Raw genomic sequence first — 26,171 nt, forward strand, 5'->3', positions numbered from 1 at the left:
CGTATACGCTATTTAAAACTTTATAAATCACTGGTCTGGGCTATATGTTGCAGAGTGTACTAAGGTCTTCAGGAGCTCTCGTGGACCCCCTTTCTCATGCCTCCAGCATCAAGCTCTCAGCCTCTCACGCAGCAGGGGAGGGGCTTTGCAAAGACTCCAGGAAAATAAGTCGGAGCACAGCCTGCCAGCCTTTGGCTGTCGGGCGCAGGCGCAGAGCTGCGACCGCTAATATGTTGCCCACTCTCGGTATGGTCTCTGTTCTGCAACCCATGGTCCATGCTGGGAGAATACGGTCCAGACGACTGCTCGGACAATTACTGGGCCCGCCTACCGAGCGAGGAATGATCAGAGGACTGAGCGGAACAGTGCCTGTGACCCTTGGAAACTTGGTGGGCGTTGGAGCAGCGGGTCGACGGTTGGGTTTCTCTTTAATCCTTCCGGCTTCTCCAAGCCTCACGCACTCAGGTTCCGCTCCAAGTGTGGCCTGGGCCCGGGGTGTGTCAGGGCGCTCGGCCAGAGGCGGCCGGTGAGTGGGGCGCGCAGGGCCAGGGACCAGAGTGGGTGGGTCTAGAGGTTCTGGGAAGTGATCACGCGGAAACACTTGGCTCCTTCGGAGGAGACTGGCGAAAAGGCTGCGGGTGGTTTGGCTGCAAGTCTAGCCAGGAGGAGCCTCCGCGACTGGGACGCCTCGTGGCGACGAGTCTCTTTGGTGGCCCCCAGCTCTTGTCTCACCGGCGGGCTCCGCCCAGTCTCTGCTGCAGTGACAGTCAGTGATGTTCCCCAGCTGCGCCCCTGAGAGATGGAAAAGAGAAAGGTTGCTTCCCATTCCCCTCTAGCTGGGCGAGGGAGGGCTTCTGTACCTCTGGGTTTCCCAGATGCCTACGGAGTGCAGGCACTGCTCCAAGAGTCATTTAATCCTCTCATTAACCTCATGAAGTAAGGTACAATTATTGTCCCCATGTTACAGATAAGGAAATTGAGGCATACAGAAATTGAAGTACCTTGCTGGAAGTTACAGAGCTAGTGAGTGGTAGCTTTTATTTTGTGGTTCTGAAGATAAAGGTTGGTATTTGAATAAAATAGTTGTTAATTATTTGTTGGTAAATGTATTGACAAATTCTGTGTATCTATGTGTGTGAACTTGTGATTTGAGCCAATTTCCATGAATATTGTTGCCTGAAGACCAAGTTTTGGCAGGACTAGATTTTCTCTGTTTTGTGGTTGAACTGAGGCTGCCTAGGCCCTCCTGCTGATTCCTTTGTGCATTGGCAAAGGCTCCAGGAAGTAAACAGCCCAGTGCCACAAAGCAAAGCAGCGGGAAGAAGAGCTATTCTGGAATAGCTCTGGAATACCTTCACAATCTGCTTCCTTCTGAATGAAATGATTTCTGTATATTGAAGGAGGTAGAAAATAAAGGCGAATTATTCCTGGATCAGAAATTGATTATAGGAGGAAATAGCATTGTCAAAAGAACTTCAGATGGTTAGGGCAACAGTAGGTGGCCAGAGCTGTTAGGACTGGAAAGTTAGAGGCATAAAAAGGAGCAAATCAGGTTTGCTGCTGCTGCAACAAGCTGTGACCACTTGAGAGAATAACGATTTTGTGAGGATACAGTATCCATAGAGCAGTAAGGTGATCCAAATAACTGAAGTATGAGGAAAAATGGAGAAAAGGATAAGTAAGCAACTTTCCACATTATGGTGGAGGAACCCATTGGATGGAATCTGGATAAGGGTAACTTAAGGCTCTAACCTTGTAGAGATAGTAGCCTCTTGGCCTCTCTGAAAGATATTTGGGGGCTCTCTCTGAAACTTTTATCTCATCCACCAGCGCTCCCTTCCTCATTTCATATATATCCTCCAAAGCCAGGAAAAAGAATGCATCTGTCCCTGTTCTAATGCAGCAGCTGCTGAGGGAGCCTCATAAATCCTCTGAGAACATCTTTCCTTAAATCTGCACCATCACAATTTCAAATTAATTGATTTGAGATGAGCACAGCAATAACATACTCTCTTTATGTTGTATATGATATTCTATATTGCAAGTTTTTGCCCTATTTGGGATTGTAGCACTCACAAAAGCTTTGTAAGAAAAGTCAAGCAAGTATTAGTAACGATGTTTTATAATGTGAGACCAGGTTTTTAAGGAAGATGAGTGACTTGCCCAGGGAGACAGAGCTCTGAGCATTGACAAGTGCTTTCTGTTTTGACTCTCTGGAAGAAGTAAGGGTAACTAGTGCCATGCTCTCTTTGAACTCATACCCAATGTAAGGAGATTGTAAAAGAGGCTGAATCACCTAGAGAGTTTGGATTTAGCCCAGATCTGTCCCCTTTATCTTTTATCATCAAAGGTAGACTTTATACACAGACTTGTATCTATTGTCATTTTCTTTGTATCTGAGAGGAGGTGGGATTACTTTTGTGCATTCATTTTGCCTCTTAATCCTTAGGGTTGCATTCAACTGGCCAAATGGGGACATTATTAGCCCATTGATTCTAGATGCCTTCTGACCTTTTCCCAGCTGTTTCTTTCACCAAAAAGAAAGCCAAGGAGAGGAGGAAAATGGAAAAACAACTATCTGCTTCTATCCCACATGAATTAAGTATTCTTCCCTCTTTTCTTAAAGTTTGTCATCTTATCAAGTATAGACATATTTATTTCTCTTTTCATAGAACTTTCCTTCTTAGATGAGTTTGCCAAAATTTTTTCAAGTATGGGACTATTCTGTATTTGTCTGCTGACTGCCCTTAATATTTCCTCAATACTCTCTCACTCTAATTCATCAGTAGGTGATTATCACAGCTTTACTGGCCTGTTTCTTGAGTGGTTGCATCTGAAATATGGATCTGAGGCTCTTACATAAACCTGGGAATTTGAAAAAGAAAAGGAGATTCATTCTAGTCTTATCTTAGTCTAGGAAGATGGTTATATGTCTCGGAGTTTGGGATCTAAAATTAAACTACTGGGAATCAGATAGCTTTGGACCAAACAATCAAGTCCAACATCTTCATTTTACAGATGAGGAGACATAAAATCAGATTGGTTATTTTCCTCTGTTTTCTATATAGCTAGCAAAACAGCAATGACCAAAATCAGATTACTGGTCAATATTTATACTATGGGGCTTCTATCTGATGTTTCATTGAGTTGTGCCAAGGATACCACTTGCCCTTCAGTGGGGGCTGAAGAATTCAATCCTTAGGCTACACAGGGTTTTTAGCATGGTTGGGATTTACTGCCTCTCAGAGATTACCTCCAGGAGGTGGTCATTCTTTACACCCCCACAGCACTCTGAAGTCACGGTCATGCTGATATCCTTCTGGGACCAAGTTTAGTTTCTTGGCCATTTAGGGGCTCTAGGAATGGAAAATGTGACTCGGGTATTCTTTTTCTGACTGTTGAGAATCAGTGAGTACTGTATAGTATAGAGAGTTCATGGAGTCCAGGATTTATTACTTGGCCTTGGGCCAAATTATTTAACCTCTCTAAAACTTAAGTTCTTCATTTGTACTGTGAGAATGATAATAGTACCCCTCTCAGAATTATTGTGAGGATTAAATGAGTCAGTATTCATAAAATGCTTAGAATAGGAAGACCCAAAGAAGGGCCATTTCCAGAAACTGCACTTCCAAGTTAGATTTCTTTCACAGGTTCCTTCTTTTTAGTTAAAAACTTTCCCCAATGGACTGTCTATGTGTCACATACACAAAAACACATAATATATACAGTGAGCTTATTTAAAATACAAAAACAATTACATTTTGAGACTCTTGCACTATGTATTATATATACATTAGTTGATTATAGATAATCTCATATCAAATTGGCACAGTTTAACAATCATTAAGATTTTTATTTTATTTTATTTTTTTAGAAACAGGGTCTTACTCTGTCACCCAGGTTGGAGTGCAGTGACATCATCATCATAGTTCATTGCAACCTTCCATGAGAACTTCTGGGCTTTCCCCCACTTCAGCCTCCTGAGAAGCTAGGTCTGTAGATGCGTAGCACCATGTACAGCTTTTTTAATTTGTTTGTAGAGATAGGCTCTTGCTGTGTTGCCCAGACTGGTCTTGAACTCCTGGCCTCAAACAATCCTCCCACCTCAGCTTCCCAAAGTGCTGGGATTACAGGCATGAGCCACCACACCTGGCTGGCCTATCATTAAGATATTAATGAACATGAGATTGAACCCTAAACCTCAAATGGGCTATATCCTTTGAACTTTGTGCTAGTTCTTTCTCTGTTCATGATATTGTGCCTACTTTTAAGTATCCTATGTTTTAATGGATCTAGTGAGATAATTTGCAAAGATCTTCAAATTTCAGATCTTCCTGGTATCACTGTGCCTCTAAAACCTAAACATTTTCTAACCATATCTATTCTCCAGAATGGAATATGACAACCCAAAATAAGTCACTGAGGCAAAGATCTCAATCAATGGAGGCTTATTAAGCCAAAGCTGAGGACACATCTAGGAAAAACACAAACCACAGACAAATGTGTGGCTGTTTTTCTGAAGTGAATTTGGTAATTTCAGCATATAAGGGGAGTAGAGCATACCAAAAGGAAAAAAGAAAGCAGGGGGTGGGTGGGTAGTGAGACAAAATGGTTATATTCTTGTGAGACCCAGGAAAATCTACATATTACATAAGGTAAATGTTAGAAGAGTAAAAGAGAGTGAAAGAAGCATCAATTATGTAGATGTCCCTGGGTAAGTGGAAGAATGTTGTTGTCATGTCTTGTCTATGTTCTGCACCTGGGAAGATAAACTTGTAATTCAGTACAAAAGACTTTAGTTGTAGGAGCTAGACTTAGCCTGTAGACCTCAAGTTACAATTTACATAAACCAGCAAGGAATTTTCTTAATGAATGATCTGTGGGGCCAGTCCTTCATAAGTACCTGACGTTTCTACCTTTCCTTTTGCATAAGGTGGAGGTGTGTGGGGGGTGGTTCCAAGATTTTTTTCTTCTACAAATATAATATGTAATAATGTCATAATATTTCACTATATACAACATTCCCATTAGTTCCCTCTTCACCTTTATGGCAGTATGAGTGTTCTCATATCTTCAAGGATTTCTGTTGGGGACAAGGACTTTTGCTTTAGAAGCTTTGTAATGTACACACTGAGAGATGCCCTCTTTATCTGTCATGTAACTGTCAATATTTTATTTCCAATATTTTATTTCCATGGAGAAGTATTTCTCCACCCTTCAGACCTACTATCCATCCCCCTTACTATCCTGAAATAAAATTCCTAGATAATATTAACGATCTATAGACATAATTTCCAAAATGTCAATATATTACCTTAACTATAATATAAAGGAAAAAGTAAAAGGAAAGTGATTTATAATAGAATAATACGTATGTCAGCATGTAAATAACTGGATGAAATAGTTGCTTGCACCAATTAGAACAACTGTGAATACAAGTACAAATGCTGGCTGATTTTTGAATGTCATATTTATGAATCTAACACCATGACTGGTTTCATTTTCCTGAAATGGTGAGCAATTCCTAATAATGTTCAAACAAAAAATATGTATTTTCTTGATTTTCCAATACATTTATATATTAAAGCTGTGCAAAATACTTTGTATTTTTATGTAAAGTGGTGTTAGGCTCTAGTGTCAGGTAACTATTAACTATTAGGTAACTATCAGGAAACTATTAACAGCTTTTTTGAAAATCAGGCAGGATAAGTGACAATTTTTTGTTCTGCAGAAATGTCTATCATCCCTGGCCCCCAATAAATTTCAATAGCACTCTCCAATCTCCAATCATTGTGACAACCCAAGAAACCCTCAAGAATTCCCATAACTCTTCCTAGGATATAGTACTGCTTTCTTGAGGATCACTGTAATAATAGAGGTAAGTAACAGTGAACTGACAACAAAATAACAAGGTACCTTAAAGCAGCGGTCACCAACCTTTTTGCCACCAGGAACCGGTTTCATGGACGACAGTTTTTCCATCGGCTGGTGGGGGTTGAGCGGGGGATGATTTTGGGATGATTCAAGCACATTATATTTATTGTGCATTTTATTTCTATTATTATTACATTGTAATATATAATGAAATCACTATACAACTTACCATAATGCAGAATCAGTGGGAGCCCTGAGCTTGTTCTCCTGCAAATGACATGCTGATTTGACAAGAGGTGGAACTCAGGTGGTGATGCGAGCAATGGGGTGGGGCTGTAAGTACAGATCACTGGCTGGCTGGGTTCCTAACAGGCCTGGGGATTGGAGACTTCACCCTTAAGGGTGTAGGCTATAGGAATGGAGGCCAGTCAAGTGAGTAGTAAGGCAAATTCCTACTAAGGAATGTTGGCACCATAAAGCTGCAATCCACCCCAGTACCAGTCCATGGCCTGTTAGGGACAGGGCAGCAGAGCTCTGCCACCCCCCCTCTTTCAGTGGAAAAATTCCCCTGTCAGTGGAAAAATTGTTTTCCATGACACTTGGGCAGGAGGTTGGGGTGGGGCAGCGCACAGCAGAAAAGGTAAGCAGTGAGCAAGGGTATTTAGAGCCGCTCCCCATTGTTCACATTACCGCCTGAGCTCTGCCTTACTCCTCCCACCATACGTGGGAAAATTATCTTCCATGAAACTCTGGTTTCTGATGCCAAAATGTTGGGGACTGCTGCCATAAAGTATGCAACTGGATTTTAATGCAAGATTCCACAACAAGAAATTTGGATTCCCTCCTAGCTACTCAGGAGTCTGAGGTGGGAGGATTGCTTAAGCCCAGGAGCTAGAGGTTACAGTGAGCTATGATCACAACACTGCTCTCCCGCCTGGGTGACAGAGCAAGACCCTAGCTCAAAAAAAGCAAAAAAGCAAATAAAGGAATTCTGACTCCTCAGTCAACCCAGTGGTAGAGCTTTTTGTCGTTCCTGTTTCCAGTTGAAAGGCATGTTCTTGGCAAAGCTGGACACAGACAGTATCATCATCTTGCGCTTGAGGTTCTCCATGTGTGGCTTCTTGGTAGATAACCTCTAAGGCTAACCTGCACATCTGAGAGGTTCCTAGTCTATGAGAAAGGAAAGACTTGTGAAACCAAATCAACTCCCTAACCCAGTAGATCTCAAATTGTGCTGTGAGCAGAAACATTTACAAAACCTTTATACAGTTTGTTGCCTCCTGTAATGCACAAGGACTCCAGATGAATTCACAAGAGAAGGGATCAAACAACAAGCTTTAATGAAGAAACTTAAGAACCAGAGATAGACAAGAAGAAAAGGCACTCCCAGATTTTCCCATTTTCCTGACAGAAAGGTTGCTGAGGCCAGGATGCTCTACTGGACACTCAGTGTAGGTTGGTGTTCCACAAAAGGGCCTTGCTGCCCTGTTGCTCTCCCTTCTTATAAGGCAAGTGTAAGTAAGAACAACTTTGTTAGTGGGGAGATAAAGACATTGCTTGGTGCCAGGCAGTATGAATGTGAAGTGCTAGCTTTTAAACAGAAGTCATCTAGGAAAGCAAGCTGCCTAGTTCCTGGGAATCTTGAGATCCTTGGGAAGCTTTGGTCCCTGTGCAGAGGAAAGAAGTCAACTGTCCTATGGGAAGCTGAGTTTATGTTTTAGACCTTCTTGTTGTGACAAGAATATTGGGGGAGAGGGTTACTGGTCCCAGCTAGCCCTTTGTTCAAGCCACTAGAGGGTATTTCTAAGGCTGTTTTTGGACGTTCAACTTGTAAAGTCACATGAAGTTATTAAAATACAAATGCTGGGGCCCCATCAGGTTTATTAGGTCCAAGGCAAGGCTAATATGTCTGGAGTAACAGTTTCCATAAGGGAGTGTGTGCGTGTCTGTGTGTGTGTGTGTGTGTGTGTGTGTGTGTGTGTGTATGTGATGTGTGTAACCTGTCATTTGGAATTCAATTTTAGCCCCGTTCAGTTATCCATTTTCTCCAGCCTCTCTTGCCATAGCCCCTGTGAGAGTTCACCCTAACTTTTCTATAGATAAAATCATTGAAATTGAGCTTTGAATAGTTCTGTGTCTCCAGCACTAACAGTCTTATGGTAAATCATTTCTGATATGTAGGAATCCATCATGCAAGTAGGACTTGATCACCCAGTTGGAGGAAGAGCAACTGCAGATGCTGGATCTTCAGGGAGCTGAAGAGGGAATTGCCTAAAAATACCTGTCTAGGTGAGTGGCATCATAAAAAGATGACCAATTTGATATTTAGGAGACAAGTATAACCCCTTGCAATTTACTGGGTGACCTACGCAATTTACTCAGTCTGTTTTCTATCTGTTAGATGAACCAGTTAGCTTAGATGAGCTCTGAGTTCTGTTAAACCTGTGATACTCTATGATTGTAGACTTCTTTAGATAAATACCTAAACTAATCAAAAGAAGGGTTGGGGGTCAATGGGGATAGCAATGTGGTAGTTATCATTTCTGAAATTCTTGTTTTTTCTCAGTGCCAAGAAAATGGTTGCATTCAAGCTTGATAGAGTCATCCCTTTTGCTTTTTTCCCCTTACAGTTGAGAATATTTACTCTTCTCATACTTCTTCCTGCTCTCATATTCCATGACTAATCAGCTACACTAATAGGTCATTTTACCATTTAATCCCCTACCCTGCTCATCAGCAGGTATATTTGTTCACTTCCTATTTTTGGCTTAGCATATTACCCTTATTTCCATATTTTGTCAATGTCTCTGTGTTCACCATGCTCACTGCAAAAACTGCCTCTTATCTCTTCTGGCTTTGTTCACTTCTCTTCCACCATCCCCTCCTCCTTTTTTTCTTCCCATATAAAGTTGCTGATGTGCATGAATTGCATATTAGTTGTCTTATTCTCTGCTGGTTTATTTTCCTTGCTCTCCACACTAGAAGCAGGTGACATCTGCACTTTAAATGTCTTTCAGATAGGGAGATTTGAACTGAACCAAAGCATCAACGTCAATCATGCTGTTTCTGAAGAATTAGAGTTTTCAGGGTCAGCAATGGAAAGTCTCAGAGGGAATACTGCTCAGGGTCCTACAAATGAAGAAGCTTATAAAGGTGAGGGCCAGTTATCAAGGTGGACAAAATGTCCTGCACAGAAGAAATCATCTTTTGAGAAAAGAACAATCAGAAAAATGTCAATGACGCTCAAAGAAATTTTCACTGGGGAGAGAGGTCCTGAATCCAGTGAATTTAGTCTAAGTTCAAACCTTGATATACAACAGAAAATTCCAAAAGGAGATAGATCTCCCATATGTGGGAAAAACTCCAAAGACATTTCAGATTTAATTAAACACCAAAAACTCTTCCCACAAAGGAAACTTTATAAATGCAATGAATGTGAGAAAGCCTTTGGTTACAAATCAGATCTTCTTGTCCACAGTAGAATTCATGGTAGAGAAAAGCCTTTTGAATGCAACGACTGTGGGAAAACTTTCAGCCGAAGTACACACCTTATTGAACATCAAAGAACTCACACTGGAGAGAAACCGTATGAATGCAGTGAATGTGGAAAAGCTTTTAGTCGGAGTACACATCTTAGTCTACATCAGAGGATCCACACTGGAGAAAAACCATATGAATGTAGTGAATGTGGAAAAGCCTTTAGCCGAAGCACTAACCTTAGTCAACATCAGCGAACTCATACTCAAGAAAAGCCTTACAAATGTCATGAATGTGGTAAAGCCTTCAGTGACCGCTCAACCATAATTCAGCATCAGCGAATACACACTGGAGAGAATCCCTATGAATGCAGTGAATGTGGAAAAGCTTTCAGTTGGATCTCATCTCTTATTGAACATCAGAGAACACACACTGGGGAAAGCCCCTTTGAGTGCAGTGACTGTGGGAAAGTGTTCAGTCGAAGCTCATCCCTTACTGAACATCAGAGAATCCACACTGGAGAAAAGCCCCATGAGTGTAGAGAGTGTGGAAAGGGCTTCAGTCGGAGCTCATCCCTTATTATTCACCAGAGAACTCACACCGGAGAAAAGCCTTATAAATGTAATGACTGTGGGAAAGCCTTCAGTCAGAGTTCAACTCTCATCAGACATCAGCAACTTCACACTAAAGAGTAATGTCTGAGCTTTTATTAATATTAGCACAAAAGCACATACACATAACCTCCCATAGCTGAAAAAAAATATTTACCTGTTTGAATTTTCCTTCCCTATTAGCTAACTATATAAGTTACAAGCTTGCCTGCTTGTCTTCCTTCCCCCTTTCCCTTCCTGTTTTTTTGTATTTTTTTTTTTTACTTTTTTCCCCAGAACAAATGGCTAGAAGAAATGCCTTACTCTCTTTCTAACTATTAATAAATGCTCAAGTGAGATATCAATACAACAAAGGGATGACTTTAAAAACCTAACATATTCCATCTAGTTTTCTAAAGGGGTCCAACCTTAGATTATACAACTACCTGACACCTTGCATTTTCTCACCGTGTCCCATGAAGCTTGGGTCCCAGAATAAGCAGCGAATCCTTTGTTCCCAACCACATTAGCCCCTTCACACAAAGAGGAAATCCTGTGTGTGTTTTCATACTTGCTGACTCCTATAGCAGAAGAGAGGGACCTGGCTTCAGGCAGGACTAAACATTTCTCACCAGTTTGGGAACAAGTGTTGAGGAAATTCAGTCTCTCTTTTTTTTTTGAGACAGAGTCTTGCTTTGTTGTCCAGGCTAGAGTGAGTGCTGTGGCATCAGCCTAGCTCACAGCAACCTCAAACTCCTGGGCTCAAGCAATCCTGCTGCCTCAGCCTCCCAAGTAGCTGGGACTACAGGCATGTGCCACCATGCCCGGCTAATTTTTTTCTATATATATTAGTTGGCCGATTAATTTCTTTCTATTTATAGTAGAGACGGGGTCTAGCTCTTGCTCAGGCTGGTTTTGAACTCCTGACCTTGAGCAATTCGCCCGCCTCTGCCTCCCAGAGTGCTAGGATTACAGGCGTGAGCCACCCTGCCGGGCCAAGTCTCTTAACTTGTAAAGAAAGATGTTTCTTGTCTTCTTCCTTCCACCACCTTTTTTGCTCTAGCATTTTTTCCTTAAAGTATAACCCACAGTTTTACTAATGTGTCTAACTAATCCTAGTGTTATTTTATCATATTTTTACGAAGAATGTTCTGAAAATTTTGGAGACATTTAGTTCCTCCATAATCTTGAAAAACATTGTTTCCAGTTGCTGCTCTGTTTTTTTTTAAAAAACTTTTCTTTCATTTACAGACTTCGTGAAACTTATACCTGCTGGCTTTGACTCTCACCAATCTAGGAAAGGTGATCTCTCAAGGACAAAGCTAGTCCTACTGCTCAGTCCTTTTCCTACTTGACATTTGAAGAGTTGGCACTTTTGGCCACTGTTAAGCCTTAAAACTTGAGCTTATTTAGGATCCATGATTCTCTGCTGATCCACACTTTTCCTACCTCGCAACACTTCTCTGATTAATAATGATCAGCTTTGTGATTTGGGGCAAAGGTTAGATTAGAATAATCTCATTTTACAAGGTTATAATACTTGATGTAATACAACTGGATTATAAGCTTCTTAAAGACAGAAATCTTATTTTTGATTCCCATAAAAACATCACAAAATGCTGAGTGGACACTAAATGTCCTGTAATTATTACTTGCTGATTCCGCTTTATCCACTGTAACCAGTCTGCTAGACTTTATTTGAAATGGCTTAATAATTGGTTACTTTTTATTTCTGCTGCTGCCAAGTTCTTGGTACCTTGGGCCTAGATTACTAAATGTATTGTTGTTGCCTCTGTCTCCCTGTCATTATCTAGCTCCTTACTAAACTACCACTTTGTTCAAAAATAGTCCAGTTTCCCAGTGTCCTCAATAAAAATTTCAAGGCATTTCACAGTTGGATATATTTATTTACTTTCTATCACTTCCCAAAACAGAGACAGTGCATGGTGGGCAGGCCTGTCCTTTGTCCGTACTATACCTTTTTCTCATACTTGGTTTCTTTTTAGACTATTACATGGCACCCTTTTCCACATCCTATTTTCTTCTTTCCATCTCCAGAAATCCTACACTTTTTAAAAAGTCCTGCTCATGTCCTGCCTCCTCTGTGATACTTTCAGTCCCTTACCTTGTTAGAAATCCTTTGTAGTAATTGTTTACATTATCTCCTACATCAGACACTTTTCTGTTTTCAGGTTCTTTTTTCCATAAGCTGTTTTGAGTTGGAAATCATCTTAAATCTGTTAAAAGCCCGATCTAACACATAGTACAATGCAGGCTTGGACTCTATTTTAATTGAAACTAAAAGGCTTTAACAGTATAATCTCTTTAGTCTTTTGAATGGTGAGGTAACCTCATAGATATTTTGGCCCATTTTGTCCTGCCTTGAATTATATATATATAACTAACTCTTTAGATGAATTCCTTTTGAGCTCCTGGGATGCTGGCCCCTTGGCGATCCACTTCATGAGATTGTTATAAGAAATAAGTGAGTTTATCCATTAAAGTGATAAAAGGGTGTCTGACATATAGTAAAGGCTCAATAAATGCTAATTGTTATGATTCCAGTGCTTCACATCTGCCTGTAGGCTTTCATTTCATCCTCTGCAGGGTCTGTAACTCCATTACCAGAAATGGAAAACCAGAATAATAATCCAGTAAATTAGAAGGGAGTAAATATTCTATAGCATGAGGAACCTGAAAACATAAGTCATTTTGCTGAACAAGTTCTAAGGAGTATTCTACGATTTGGGCAATTGCAGCTCCTACTATTAAACATTTTAGATATGCCACGGCTACTGGATCCAATTGCAGGCTCTAATACGCTACCGGTCTGTTCTTCCTCCATTTTCCTGAGTGTGGATATCTAAAGCCTGATTATTTCTTTCAGGGACAAGGAATGTGAAGGATGTAGAATAGTTGGGGAATCCTAATGTGGGTGAATTTTGCAAAGCCCATTTAAGTTCAGTAAAGGCCTCCTTGTATTTTGTTTTCTAAGGACAAGATTCCTGAGTGCTATTTTTAGTTAGTTCAAAGAGTGGAGAAGCCAATAAAGAACAATTGGGTACCCAGGACATGCAATTATTTTGCAAGCTCAAGGAATCTTCTGAGTTATCTCTTAGGTATAGGTCTAAGATAATACTAGATAGTATTTAATCTTTCTGGAGACAGAAAGATTCCTTTTTTAGATAAATCATGACCCAGATAATGTACTGCCTCTTGTAAAAATTAAAGCTTATCCTCAGAGGCCTTATGGTCTTTATGAGCTAGTTATAACAGATAAGAGTCAATTTCTGAGTCCTCTTTAGAAGAAGAACAAAGAAGCAAATTGTCTACATATTGAATCAAGGTAGAATTTCTGGGAAATACAGGGTTTTAAAATCCTGCTATAAAACTTGTGAAAAATATAAGGAAACTTCATTAAATCCCTGAGGCACTACTAAGTATACTATTCATTTTTCTAAGTAAAAGCAAACAAATATTGATATTATTTATCTACAGAAATAATAAAAAAGGTAGAATATAAATCCATTATTGTGAACCACTTAGATTCAGTCAGTATACTTGCTAGCAAAGTGTTTGGATTTGGTAACACTGGAAATCTTGATATTACAGCTTTATTTATAGCCCTATGGTCCTGTACAAATTTCCATCCCTCTTCATGGGGTTTTTTGACAGGTAAGATAGAAGTGTTACAAGGACTACTGTATGGATAATTAATCTTCAGTGTATTAGGTCTTCTATTATTGGAATGAGTCATAGTATTGCTTCAGGTTTTAGAGGACACTGATGTAATTTAGGAAATGGCTTGAAAGGGTCAATTTGTATTTCAGTGGTCTCAACATTTAAAATTTTTCCTACATCTGTGAGAAAAGATGCTCATAAAGTATCAGGAATTCCAGACAGATCTATGGCATGTAAGATTCCATGGAGGTTATTGGTTTCTTCAGGGTAATCAGTTTGTCCCTGGGGGACACATAATGTTTCAGTGTGAATGGATCTGGAATTATCATTACTATTATAATAATGAATATTTGGAGTTATTTCTTCTGAGGAAAAATTTACTTCACCCGCAAGTTTGGAGAACAGATCTCTGTCTGATAGATTTATAGGGGTAGTATCAAATAATAGGAAGGCATAATTTTTGGAAAAAGGACTAAGGATAACAGTTCTGGGCTCTGATAAAGGGACACTTTGAACTTGATTGGAAACTCTCTAAATGAGATATTTTCATTACTCAAGGAAGTCATTCAAGAAAGTATCATGGTGGGCTTTAAAGTAGAAAGAGTTGCTCTAGTATCTGCCAACACAGTACAAATTTCTCCATTTATTTTAAGCTTGCTTTTTCCTTGTTAATTTAAAGGAATCATGAGAGTACACTACTGCACAATTCCTCGGAGCCCTGCCAATGTTGTGAATTGTCAAAAGGATGTGAGGTTTATTCTAATTTTCTCTTATTCAGAAAGGGATCCTTTTTTCCCAGTGCTCCCTCTGCTTATAGTAACAAAAGGCATCTCTATCAACAGGGACAAAATTGGGAGTAGGTTTCTGAAAGTTAGGTTGAGGTGTTTGCAACTGTTGTAATTTTAAGGATGTTAATTTGTTTACCCAGTGGTTCCATTTTTGGTCTATACTCCTTTCAAAATGTTCTACTAGATATTGTAGTTCTGTTAGGGGAGTGATCTCTCATTCTAATTTACATTTCCTTAGTAGTCACTTATTTCTGTGTGCAGTCCATTAACAAAATGGGCTGAGAAAGCCATTCATCATTTAGCTTTTAAAGCCAAAGTATTGTTTGAACACTTCCTGTAGGTAGATTCAGTAGTGTGCAGAAGATTCATTCTTTTTTTATTTATAAGATTGTATTATAGTTCAGTCTATTCTCATGGGGAATATTTCAGGGTTATCTTATAATAACTGTTGGCCTGTTTTTCTGGCCTTCATATTCCCTCTTTGGAGGCATGCTCAATAGGAGCTTAAGATCTCCAGTTAGATTATCTCAGCAAACTTTTTTCTAGACATTTTCAAGCATCCCCTGTGTCCACTATCATAAGAATAAATTGATATTTACATAGGGAGCCCTGAGTCATACACCTCTAGAAGAATTTTTAATTTTTCTTTAAACTTGGTTTGGTCCTTTTTAGGGTCAACAAAGCCTTATATAACGGCTCAGGGTTCTGCATGAGAACAAGGTCTAAATTCAGCCGTTACAGGTTCTCCTGGTTCATTTGAGGGTCTGATTTTTATGGGAAGCTAGTGTTGTGAGAGTTCAGGCAGGAAGGGTAAGAGATCAAAAGGGTTAGTGGTACTTTTCCACTTCAATGCTGTAGGAAAGAAAAAATAGGAAAAAAATTAATAAATAAATTAAAAAATAGGTTAGTGGATTCAGAATAATCGGATAGCAGAGTGTAGAGAGGAGTTGAAAGGTTGGCAGGAGGGTCTATAGAATCAGTCTGAGTCTTAGCCTCTAATTTTTCATTAGCTTACCACAGAGATTCTTTTAGAGAAGCTATTTTTGAATTATTCTGTCTTTTAAAAGCAGTTGTATGAAAGAATACATTGCATTATTTCTGAGAAGTTCAAGAGCCTCTCTTTTCAAGGGTACCCATAAGATGAACTATTTTGTCTAAGTTGAAAGTGGCCTCAAAGTGGCCACTGCAATTCCAAATTGTCCTTTGTAAAGTTTAGCTATTTTTCCAAAAAGGCACAAGATCTTGATCCATAGTGGGTATAAGTGTAGGAAGCAGGGAGTTTTGAGAGAGGTGGGGAAAGAGTCTTAGAATCAGGTGAAATCAATCTTTGCCTTAGAGTACCTAAAGCAATTGTATTTGCAGTGAGTCTGGTAGTTAGTTCTACTACTGTCTAGAAACCCAAGGAATCACAGATTTCCTCTCAATATAGACATAAGGGTGACCTATCAAGGAGCTTCAACAAAATACGGGTATGCATAGCAATTGGAGAGCTCAAAGTGCAAAAAGAGCAGAGTTCAGATCCAAGAGAGACTTATCCTAGAATCCTGTAGTCACCAAGAAAACAATAAGTGTAGTAAGCTCCATAGATACTAGTACCTGGTTATTCACTGACCTTAGGGCTTGTCAGGGGTTGTCTTGAGATCCTACTTCTGACACCAAAAACTGTCAAAAATAAAACCAGATTAAGTTGAAATTTTTAAAGTTTACTGTGCATATTAAAAAAAACAACAGTTCATAGGAGGAGGAAGGAGGAAAAAAAGAAAAAGAAAAAACAAAAAACAGTTCATGAACTGGGAGACTTCAAACCAAAAGCAGTAAGAAGCTTGGCTCACAACAATTTTGGTGCAGCTTATAAAGAATAAATGAAGAAATACATTGATCTGTATTGTGATTGGCTCTTATAAACTTCCATTCCCCTTAGGGAAAATAGAGCTTTATAGGCTTTTCTATCTGTAGCTGATTGTTTCATAATTGTGCTGACAAGAAAAAAAATTTTAATTTATGTTATGGAAATTAGGATAGCTTAAGTGTCAGTTATGTGTCTGTGGGCAGTTGGCCTAGAGGTATATCCAAACCGTGGCCTCCATTTTGAATTTTCTTTAACACTATGAAACTGATTACTCCCAGAGGGTTGGATCTTACCCATGATTATTCTTTTGGCAGATTTCTTCTGTGAGGCCCAGATGAGAGTTCTCAGTAAGTGTCATGCCCTTGGCCAGAAATAAGCCTGGCAAATAGTGATATCAACTAAATGCAACTTTCAGTGGTCTCTCTTATGCTCCTAGATTTGCCCTTTGAAAAGAGGTAGGAGCTGGGTGCAGTGGCTCATACCTGTAATACTAACACTTTGAGAGGCCAAGGTAGGTGGATCACTTGGAGTTTGAAACCAGCCTGAGAAAGAGTGAAACTCCATCTCTACAAAAAAATAGAAACATTAGCCAGGCATGGTGGCATATGCCTACAGTCCCAGCTACTTGGGAGGTAGAGGCAGGAGGATCATTTGAGCCCAGGAGTTTGAGGTTGTAGTGAGCTATGATCTTGCCACTGCACTCCAGACTAGGTGACAGAGTGAGACCCTGTCTCAAAAAATAGATACATAGATAGATAGATAGATAGATAGATAGATAGATAGATAGATAGATAGATAGATAGAGGGAAAATACGTAAAACACCCATGGGCTCATGTTCCAAATCTGCCTTATGACAATAAGTGATCCTAAGCAAATCATTTAATCTCTCTGAGGCTCCTTCCTAAAATGTACAACGTTGTTAAAAGCATCTTCCCTGCTTACTTCACAGGGATGTTTTGAGGGGAAAATGAAATGACAGGAAAAGTCTGTAATGAGCTGTAACAATCTGTAATGAGTATAATAGTGGGCTGGTTACAATCACAGGTTATTGAGGAAATGGCTGTGATTCAGTGGACTTAGTTGGCAGGCTGAGCTACTCTACAGTTGGTTTGGGAAGCCCAAAGAGAAAAAGACTCTTACTGGCTGGGCGTGGTGGCTCATGCCTGTAATCCTAGCACTCTGGGAGGCTTAGGCAGGTGGATCGCTCAAGGTCAGTTTGAAATCAGCCTGAGCAAGAGTGAGACCTCGTCTCTACTAAAAATAGAAAGAAATTAGCTGGACAACTAAAAATATATAGAAAAATTAGCCAGGCATGGTGGCACATGCCTGTAGTCCCAGCTACTTGGGAGGCTGAGGCAGAAGGATTACTTGAGCCCAGGAGTTTGCTGTGAGCTAGGCTGACGCCACAGCACTCTAGCCTGGGTAACAGAGTGAGATTCTGTCTCAAAGACAAAACAAAACAAAACAAAACAACATCATTTTTACTAGTGAAGTTATATGATACTCTTTCTATTTCATTTGTCTTCTTGGTTATCAGATAGCCACATTTTAGTAAAACTGTTACGAAAGAAAAATTTAATGTAGAAAACTCTATAATTATATTTGCTACTGGTAAAGACTAACATTTTTTTAAAGGAAAAAAGGCTTTTCTTCAAGTTGGTGTTCTAGTGAAACAAGTTTGAGAATTGCTGATATAAGAATTTGATAGATGAGGGAAGAGAGGTTTCTCCTGGATGCAGAATGGAAGTGAAGAGACTGACTTTAATACTGAGTGAGTCTCAGGTTGCAAATATTTTAGAACATTTCTTACCTCAGAAATCCTATTGCTTCCTTTGAAATGCAGGGACTAAGAGTGCTATCTTAGGCCTCTCTTATCATGTAAAATGAGTCAGAATATTATAGTGGTTGAAAAAATGATCGCTGAAGTTTGAATCCTGGTTTCATCATCATTGGCAATGTGACCTTGAGCAAGTTAGTTTAATCTTTCTGTGTCTGTACTAGTTTGCTAGAGCTTCCGTAACAAAGTACCACAAACTGGGTAGCTTAAACAACAGAAATTTATTGTCTCGTGGTTCTGGAGATCAGAAGTCCCAAATCAAGGTGTCAGTAGGGTTGCTTCCTATTGAGGGCTGTGGGGGAGGATCTGTTCCAGGACTCTCTCCTAGCTTCTTATAGACTTAGGCATTCCTTCACTTGTAGATGGCATTCTCCCTGTGTTTTCACATTACCTTTCCTCTGTACTTGTCTATCTCAGTGTCCAGATTTTTTCTTTTTATAAAGACATGAGTCACACTGGATTGGGGCCCATCCTAATGACCCCTCATTCTAACCTGATCATCTGCAAGACTATATTTCTAAATGAGGTCATATTCACAAGTACTAGGAGTTAGAATTTCAGTATCTTTTGGGGGATACAATTTAGCCCACAACAGTGTTTTAGTTTCCTTGTCTATAAAATGAGAGTGATAATAGCTACCTGATAGCAATAGTGTGAGAATTTTGAGTTAAGAAATGGTATATGTTCAGAATAATGTCTGGCACATCATAATTACCCAAGAAGATAGAGAGTAGGTTTACTTATTTAGATGTAGGAAAATAAATAAACCTAAATTGAAATGCAAATCATCTAGCTCCTGTTATTTGTTACCAGGGTGGATTTGGCTCATCATGCTTCCTGACACTCATTTCTTTTTTCCTAACTATCTTCTGTGGAACAAATCCATTGCCCATTCATCTGGTATTATGAGTATCTCTCCTAAAGCTGCATACCTGGACCTTTCCAACCATGAGGAGGATTTTTCTTTAGTTTCGGATATGAGGATAAGTGTATATAACTGTCTGAATCTCTCCTCTCCTCATTTCTTCCAGTGGTGGGTGGTACAGTATTCAGAAGGCATAAGGTCCTTCAAATATCACTTGATTTTCTAGGATAGCTGAGTGTCAGCCTTGGCCAGTCATTACCAGGATGTGTGACTCTAGATAAGTCTTTCTCTCATCTGGGTCTCATTGACCCATACTATAAAAGAAGAGTTTCATTATTCATATTTCCATAGCACCTTGGAATTTTCAAAGTGATTGTTATGAATTTGTCTTATTTAAGTCTCATAATAACCTATTGGAGCAGTAGTTATTATCATTCCATTTTATAATGATATTGAGGTTTAGAGAGGTGGTTTAGTGAACACAATGACACAGCTAGAAAAATACCAAACTTTCAAAATCCAGTCCCTCTGACTCTGAATCCAGTGCTTTTTGCATTATCCTGCTGTGTCTGAAGTTTGCTTGTCTGCTGTCTCATTTGCCTGTCCAAGACTGAACCAGTGGAACATTCCAATGTTAGAATGAGAAGACCAGCCACCCAGGCACTCAGTCCATGCCTGTCCCAGTTCTGGGGATCATGAAGGAGCAATATAGCCACACAGAGCCATGCATAGGGTCACTGGCACAGATTTAAGCAAGGATAAGATCCATGAGAGCTGGAGAATAGGGTTACTATGGAGTTGTCAGAGAGAGTTGGGGCAACTTGTCTGCTGCCTCACATTGAGAGACAGGTACAGTTTCAGATTCAGATAGGTTCTGAGCACAGATGGTTTTCTTTACTACTGGGTATGGCTACTTTGCATGGGGAGGGCTGTGTATTTCTAGGTAAGGATAAAATCCCACTCAGAGGTGGGGAGAGATCTATTCTTCTACAGTAGCCCCTGCTTCCTCATCATTAAAGATATAAGAATGAGATGAAGTGAACTTTTCAGACTTGTGATGCCTAGAGGGTGAGACACTTTGTGCAGTGGCCTGTCATCCTTGGCATATAGCTAGGGCATTGGGGAAGTATTTCCCTCTGCAGAAAGTATTCAGTTTGGATGATCACTTTTATTGGCTCAAATATCATCATTTCTCCCTAGCTCCAACCTAAGGGCTATATACTAATATTAATATTTGCTCTAAAATAAAATTGTAAACACTGCTCCCCTCTCACCCCCTCAAAATGGCACATTTGTAACATCCAATCAGAGGAAATGGTGTTGGCTATTGTCCTTTGATGAGAAAAGGCAGGAAGCATTACAAAGGTATCTATTAGGGTTGCTCTCTCCTCTTGACAACAGAGTGAACCAGTGAGACTTGATCAGCCACCAGCTCTGAGTTCTTCTGATAGAACTGGTGGGGGATATATCCATTCATCATTTGTCCTATTCCTTCTATGTGCCAGGTGGTGAACCAGATACGAGGATCAAGTATAATATACAGGGCTAGCTCAGGTAGGGCATGAGTAGAGAAGAGTGTTAGAGAAAGGCCCTAAAGATCTCCTGTGATTTAAGAGTAGACTGTAAGAATCAAGAGAGTATAATAGAACAAGGATGAAGTAGTTCAAAAGGTAGGAGGAAAACTAGGAAGTTTGGGGCATCAGAGGTATTGAGAGCTCAATGTCTGAGGCAGAAGATTTGAAGGTCTCTGTAGGCAGAATCCTTACACTGGCATTTATTGCTCTGTGATTTTCTGTAAATTATAATAGTTGCCCCTTATCTATGGTTTTGTTTTCTGTGGTTTCAGTTACCCATCGTGAACTTTGGCCAAAAATAGTAAGATTTTTTAAAAATTTCTAAGTATTGTGGAGGTATGAATGTTTTTGGTTACATGGATCACTTTTGTAATATGTGAGTCAGGGTTAAAAGTGTGCCCATCACCCAGATTGTGTTCAATATTAAGATATTTTGAGAGAGAGACCACATTCCCATAATTTTAATTGTAGTGTGTTGTTATAACTGTTTAATTTTATTGTTAGTTGTTGTTGTTGTTAGTCTCTTATTATACCTAATTTACAAATTAAATTTATCATAGGTATACATGTATAGGAAAAAACATATATAGGGTTTGCTACTAGCCAAGGTCCACTGGGAGGTCTTGAAGCATATTCCACTGAATAAGGGGGAACTACTGTATTTAGCAATTTTTTGGCCTTAGATTCCTCATCCATAAAAATGAGTGTAGTAGTAGTATCATAGTGTTTCTGTGATGAATTTGATTTTTGTTAACAAATTTTATTGTTATTGGTTATTGTTCCAATAAGCCTCTATGACTTTCCATTTAGAAGGGGATAGATGTAATCAAAGAGTCTTTCTTGCCTTTATTTTTATTCAGCAGAATGATAAGAAGTGCCAAGGAATGTGTCACTTTGTCTTATACCTTCTGTTGGTTTCAGAGCAGGGGTCTGCTTAGGAACCTGCTGTTTCCCTGTATCTTTCTTCTTGCCCTTTTCTTTCTTTATCCCAGGCCCAAGAGGCTTCCTACCCTCTGTCTTCTGTGAGAGAGGTCTGAGTGTGGAGGAATGGTTTGACAAGGTCTAAGATAAAAGAAAACATGAAGTGTAAGGTTTGGTCCCCTAATTTAGTATTCCTAGCAAGTACAGGGTGATCGTGGTCTATATTATAGAGAGAAGAAGCACAGTTGTGTCATCCTGTTTTTTCTTCCCCTGGGAAAGTAGCAGTGCCCTACTACTACTTCATAGTAGTGACCATCTACTACTTCGTGAGATGTAATCCCTTAAAGTAAAAATACTTGAAAATTAGCATTCAGCACTTATAACCACAATATGGTGTTACTTGTCACATTCTATTTGTCAGGTCCCAGAAGTTTTTAAACAGTTAAATCTGGCTCTGTCAACATAGCACCATTCCTACAAGTCATTTGGCCTCGAAACTTATTTCAAAGCACACATTACACATACCAGATAAAATAATAAGAGTAAGTCTTTATATATCCAAACTGGAAAAATAGCAAGTAGGGAAGCTGAGAAAAAAAGCATGCCTTCCTGCCATGTCTGCTCCCACAGAAAAGGTAGGAATGAGTAGGAGGGGAGAAGAAGTTTTTGATATATGCAAATGTTTCTCTATTCTCATCAAGCATAGAACCATTCAAGTCTAAAAGATTTGCTTCTATAAGGCCACATCATGAATCTGCCACAGATAACTTGGGTCTTCAGCCTCTAGAGGAGAGAGTCAGTGAGTCCCTAAGGCAACCACAAGTCAGAAATCTGGGTTTGTTTGCCTTAAAGAACTGTAGAGGGCTGAGACTCTTCTCAGCAAAGCTGAGATCCAAAATCAGGTTGGGGAGGTGGGGTACAAAGGTAAGCTTGGGATTGCCAAAGATAAGCTTACAGAAGGGGTTGAGATGTCAAGAGTTGACAAGAGGACAGATTTGGGAGATGTGGCAGGCCTGTCAGAGGTGGGCAGGTGGTGTCAGTGACTAGTGATTTGGGAGAGGCAGAGATCAGCAGGATGAAAATAGCTGTGGGCTTTGAGTCTGAAGAGGTGACTGGAAGGGGCTCTGACAATAAAGACTATGAAGCTAGTATGCTAGATGACTTCAGAGATAGATGTGCCACACTGGTCACCTCTCCAGTAGATTGTGGGAGACCAGAGGGCCTGAGGAGCTTTGGGTTGGAGCTGTCCCTACAGCAGGGAGGGTGTTAGACATGGAAGGCTAAATATCAGACCAGGTCTCAGTGACTGGGTGTGTCTTGGCCTCAGTTTTATCTTCTCTGGCCTTATTGCTCTATTAGAGCACAGCTTTCCTCCCCAAGGCCAAGTCCTCAGCAGAGATTGTTTAACCAAGCTGGACATAGGGTCAATACTGTAAGGTTTTTTAGTGATGGTTAAAATAAAAGACAGAGAGGGGGGGGGGCAAACTATGTAGCATTATTATCCACTCGTGGACGAGGTTCTGGGGCCCAAAGAGAGGGGGGCCCCAGAAGTTGCCTCATTTGAAGGAGCTGAGGCCTTTTATACCCTTTGGGCCTGGCTAGGGACTTTTGGCAGAGCTGGGGATTTTCCATTGTAACCTTGGGTGGTCATTGAGAAATAGGAGGGCTGGAGGTATTTGTGGAATCCAGGAGCCAAAACATTCTCATCCAGGTGGACATCTGTGTGTGGTTCCTCTCAGCGGGGCATGGCAGTTTTGTCCTTGGCGAGCCTGGTCTCATGAGCCTTTTCTCTTTTGATCTAGGGAGAGAAGGGGACCCACCACCTGCCTTACAAATACCAGCTGTTTCCCAGAGCTGGATGGGAGTAGCTGAATCTCCTGCTTTTGCTTCCCAAAACCACCAGATGCTCCCATGGACTCTTTCTGTAACTGGCTCAATTAATAAGAAAATTTTTCTTTGTTTTCTCATGTTTTAAATGAATTTAAACATGAAGTGTTTACATTGTAACTAGATCTGGCTGCTCTAAGTGGCCTTAAATTGACAGTACCATAATAGTGAATTTTATCTCAATATCGGTAGTTTAACAATTAGTTTTAATGTAGGCTGATAATAGACAGAGAATTCTCAATAAGATTTAATGACCAAAACTCTGTAACTTTGTTGTACCAATGTATTTCTTTGAGTTTTTTTCCAGAAATGATGAGATCTCCTTATAGCCATGAGATAATTATAGAGTCTTATATCACCTGTTTGTCCAAAAAAAGACAAGATAAGCAACATCCTACCACAGATTGTGTTCAAAGACCCACTAAGCCTGTGCACAAGGCTAAAAGAATGACCAGTATTAACTCCTAGCTCATTATAATACTAAATCCCTACCCCGGGAGGGACTTATCCATCATTTTTTGATCATAGAATTTATGCACTAACATGATTTTCCCCTGTACTTGTGTGCCCTACACTCTACCCCAAACACATTGTGAAGCCTCAGGCTAATTGCTTTCATTTAGTTTATGTATATTGCTTGTTTTTAGGAAGTTGGGTTGAGCAGGCCAATCGCAGTAAATTTGGGGGATGAAACAAAAGGTCAAGCTCGTGGGCACAAGGGACCAATGTAAAGGTCAAGCACGTGGGCACAAGGGCCAACCAATCAATGTAAAGTTCAAGCTCATGGACAGGTTATGCACCTAGGGTATAAAGGGCTCTGTCCCACAGTGCGCAGGGTCTTTGTCCCAATAGAGGCTGCCATATCGGTGCTCTGGGACTTAGACCCTAGCTCGAGCTAGTCAATAAAACTCCTCTTGATGATTTCAGCCTCAGTGACCCTGTCTCTTTGTTCTGTGGTCCTACGGTTTCCCGCTCTAACAACATAATGATACTCCCCTCATATATTATTCATTTCACCTCCAAAAAAACCCTTTGACCCTGTTAATGGGGAGGGCAGGTATATTTGAGACAGTCTGTACTTCCTGCATCCCAGTTGACAGGTTTCCTATAAATAGTCTTTTCTTCTTTAACAATCCTCATTGTTTCAGTGGCTTTCTATGGGACAAACAACAATAAGCCCCCATTGTGAGTTTATTAACATTTCTCTGGACTCTCCACACCAGTGAGGCTTTCAAGAGTCTAACTAATGACATTCTTCTTTTTCTTTGCTGGCTGCTCCACTGGCTGGAATGATGAAATGAAACCCTTTCTCCTCTGTGGCTCAGAGGATTCTCCAGTGGTGCTGTAGGAGTGCCTATTGGCAGTTCTTTATAAGATGATCACTTCATAAAGAAGTGATGATGTCTTTGATTCAGTATGTGAGCCCTGAGAATGGAGGCTTCTCTTCAGAGACTCAGGTTTGGGCACAAAGGAAGGGGGGGTAGGTAACTCCATTTTTCATCCTAGGCTTAAATGCAGTTGGTATGGTCTCCAGGCTCCTTCTCTTAGAGACTGATCTCACAGGGAACATTGAGCCATACATCTTCCCTCTCTTTCTTGCAGTCTCTGAAGGCCCTCAGCACTATCTCCTTTGCACATGGGTTTGGGGGCTTCTCCTTTGCACATGGGTTCGAGGCCTTGCAGAGCTGCACTGAGAATGCAAGGAGGTATACTCTTCCTTCAGGAGATGTGATCTGGATGGTCACTTAGTCCACATTACCCTGGGATATGAGACAGACCAAAGCCTCCATTGAAAGTAATTGTCTTCACCAGTTGGAAAGAATTGGCCTCGTAATGAAATTATGGGGCCTCTTCATGGGAAAACACCTCTAAGCCTTGGTGACAACTCATGCGGTGGGATTGGCGGGATAGTATCTGGGAGTCACCTCGTGCCTGTGCTGGGTGGGCATGGTGAACATTGTGCAGGACCTGAGGAGCAGGTGGCCCACAGGCCTCTCTGGCAGGTCTGTGTGCACCTGGGTGGTGGATGATGGCGGGAGTCCCAGCTTGCCCAGGTAAGGGTCCTTGAGGAGCAGTGCTGTGGGTCACTTTGAGTCCAGTTTCAGTCCCAAGACTTCCGACATCTGTGGATATGGCTAGATGGAAAAATTGTATCAGTGTCCTGCACACACTTGTCAAAGGAAAAGAAGCCAAATTCTGTAAAATAATTTAAAGAGGTTTATTCTGAGCCAAATTTGAGGACCATAACCGAGAGTCACGCCCAAGAAGCCTTGAGCAAGTGGACTTGCTGTAGTTGGGTTACAATTTGATTTTATACATTTCAGGGAGACAGGAATTACAGATAAAGTCTTAAATCAATACATGGAAGGCGTACATTGGTTTGGCTCAAAAAGGTGGGACTTCTCAAAGGGGTGTGGGGGCCTTACAGATTATAGGTGGGTTTAAAGACTTTGACTTGTAATTGGTTTAAAGAAATGAAGCTTTGTCTAAAGCAGGGGTCCTCAAACTTTTTAAACAGGGGGCCAGTTCACTGTCCCTCAGACCATTGGAGGGCCATTCGAGAGCGGTGCACATTCCGCACATGCGCACTGTGGGCCCGGGACAAGTTGTCTGCTGAGCAGGACAGGCAGCCATGGCAAAAAACACTGTGGGCCGGATAAATGTCCTGGGCGGGCCGCATGTGGCCCGCAGGCAGTAGTTTGAGGACACCTGGTCTAAAGACTTGGAATGTTTCAAGTTAAAATAAGGAAGTCTGTTAATCAGAGATAAACTACCAGCCATATAGTTATTGTGCAAATCAAGGACCTGCAGGTTTGTCTTGTATAGC

The 26,171-nt window shown here is 40.5% G+C and overlaps 1 protein-coding gene and 1 long non-coding RNA gene across 4 annotated transcripts in view; one reads left to right on the forward strand and one right to left on the reverse strand.

Moving 5' to 3' along the window:
• Positions 1-24,367, forward strand: ZNF391 (zinc finger protein 391). Of its 3 annotated transcripts, none has more exons than XR_012923227.1 (3): positions 1-526; positions 8,056-8,163; positions 23,260-24,367. XR_012923227.1 is itself a non-coding variant. In XM_012741994.3 (3 exons), exon 3 carries the CDS (start codon positions 8,970-8,972, stop codon positions 10,044-10,046), a length of 1,077 nt encoding a protein of 358 aa, XP_012597448.1. In that variant the 5' UTR covers positions 1-526; positions 8,056-8,163; positions 8,892-8,969; the 3' UTR covers positions 10,047-10,570. The 3 variants fall into 3 exon arrangements, 2 of the variants coding, with proteins under 2 accessions (XP_012597448.1, XP_075866649.1); XM_012741994.3 differs by lacking the exon at positions 23,260-24,367 and adding an exon at positions 8,892-10,570; XM_076010534.1 differs by lacking the exons at positions 1-526; positions 23,260-24,367 and adding exons at positions 5,562-5,878; positions 8,892-10,570.
• The window catches only part of LOC105858701 (uncharacterized), a 34,405-nt gene continuing 8,944 nt past the window's right edge, over positions 711-26,171 (reverse strand). Inside the window, exons 3-4 of the long non-coding RNA XR_012923228.1 lie at positions 16,023-16,072; positions 711-792 (exon numbers count right to left, since the gene is read on the reverse strand). This is a non-coding gene — a long non-coding RNA (uncharacterized LOC105858701). The remainder of the gene's footprint in view (positions 793-16,022; positions 16,073-26,171) is intronic.

The sequence above is a fragment of the Microcebus murinus genome, chromosome 15 (assembly GCF_040939455.1).
Source record: "Microcebus murinus isolate Inina chromosome 15, M.murinus_Inina_mat1.0, whole genome shotgun sequence".
Classification (NCBI taxonomy): domain Eukaryota; kingdom Metazoa; phylum Chordata; class Mammalia; order Primates; family Cheirogaleidae; genus Microcebus; species Microcebus murinus.

Coding starts and splice junctions, on each gene's coding strand:
- ZNF391 (XM_012741994.3), top strand. CDS start 8,970: ATGGAAAGTCTCAGAGGGAATACTGCTCAGGGTCCTACAAATGAAGAA.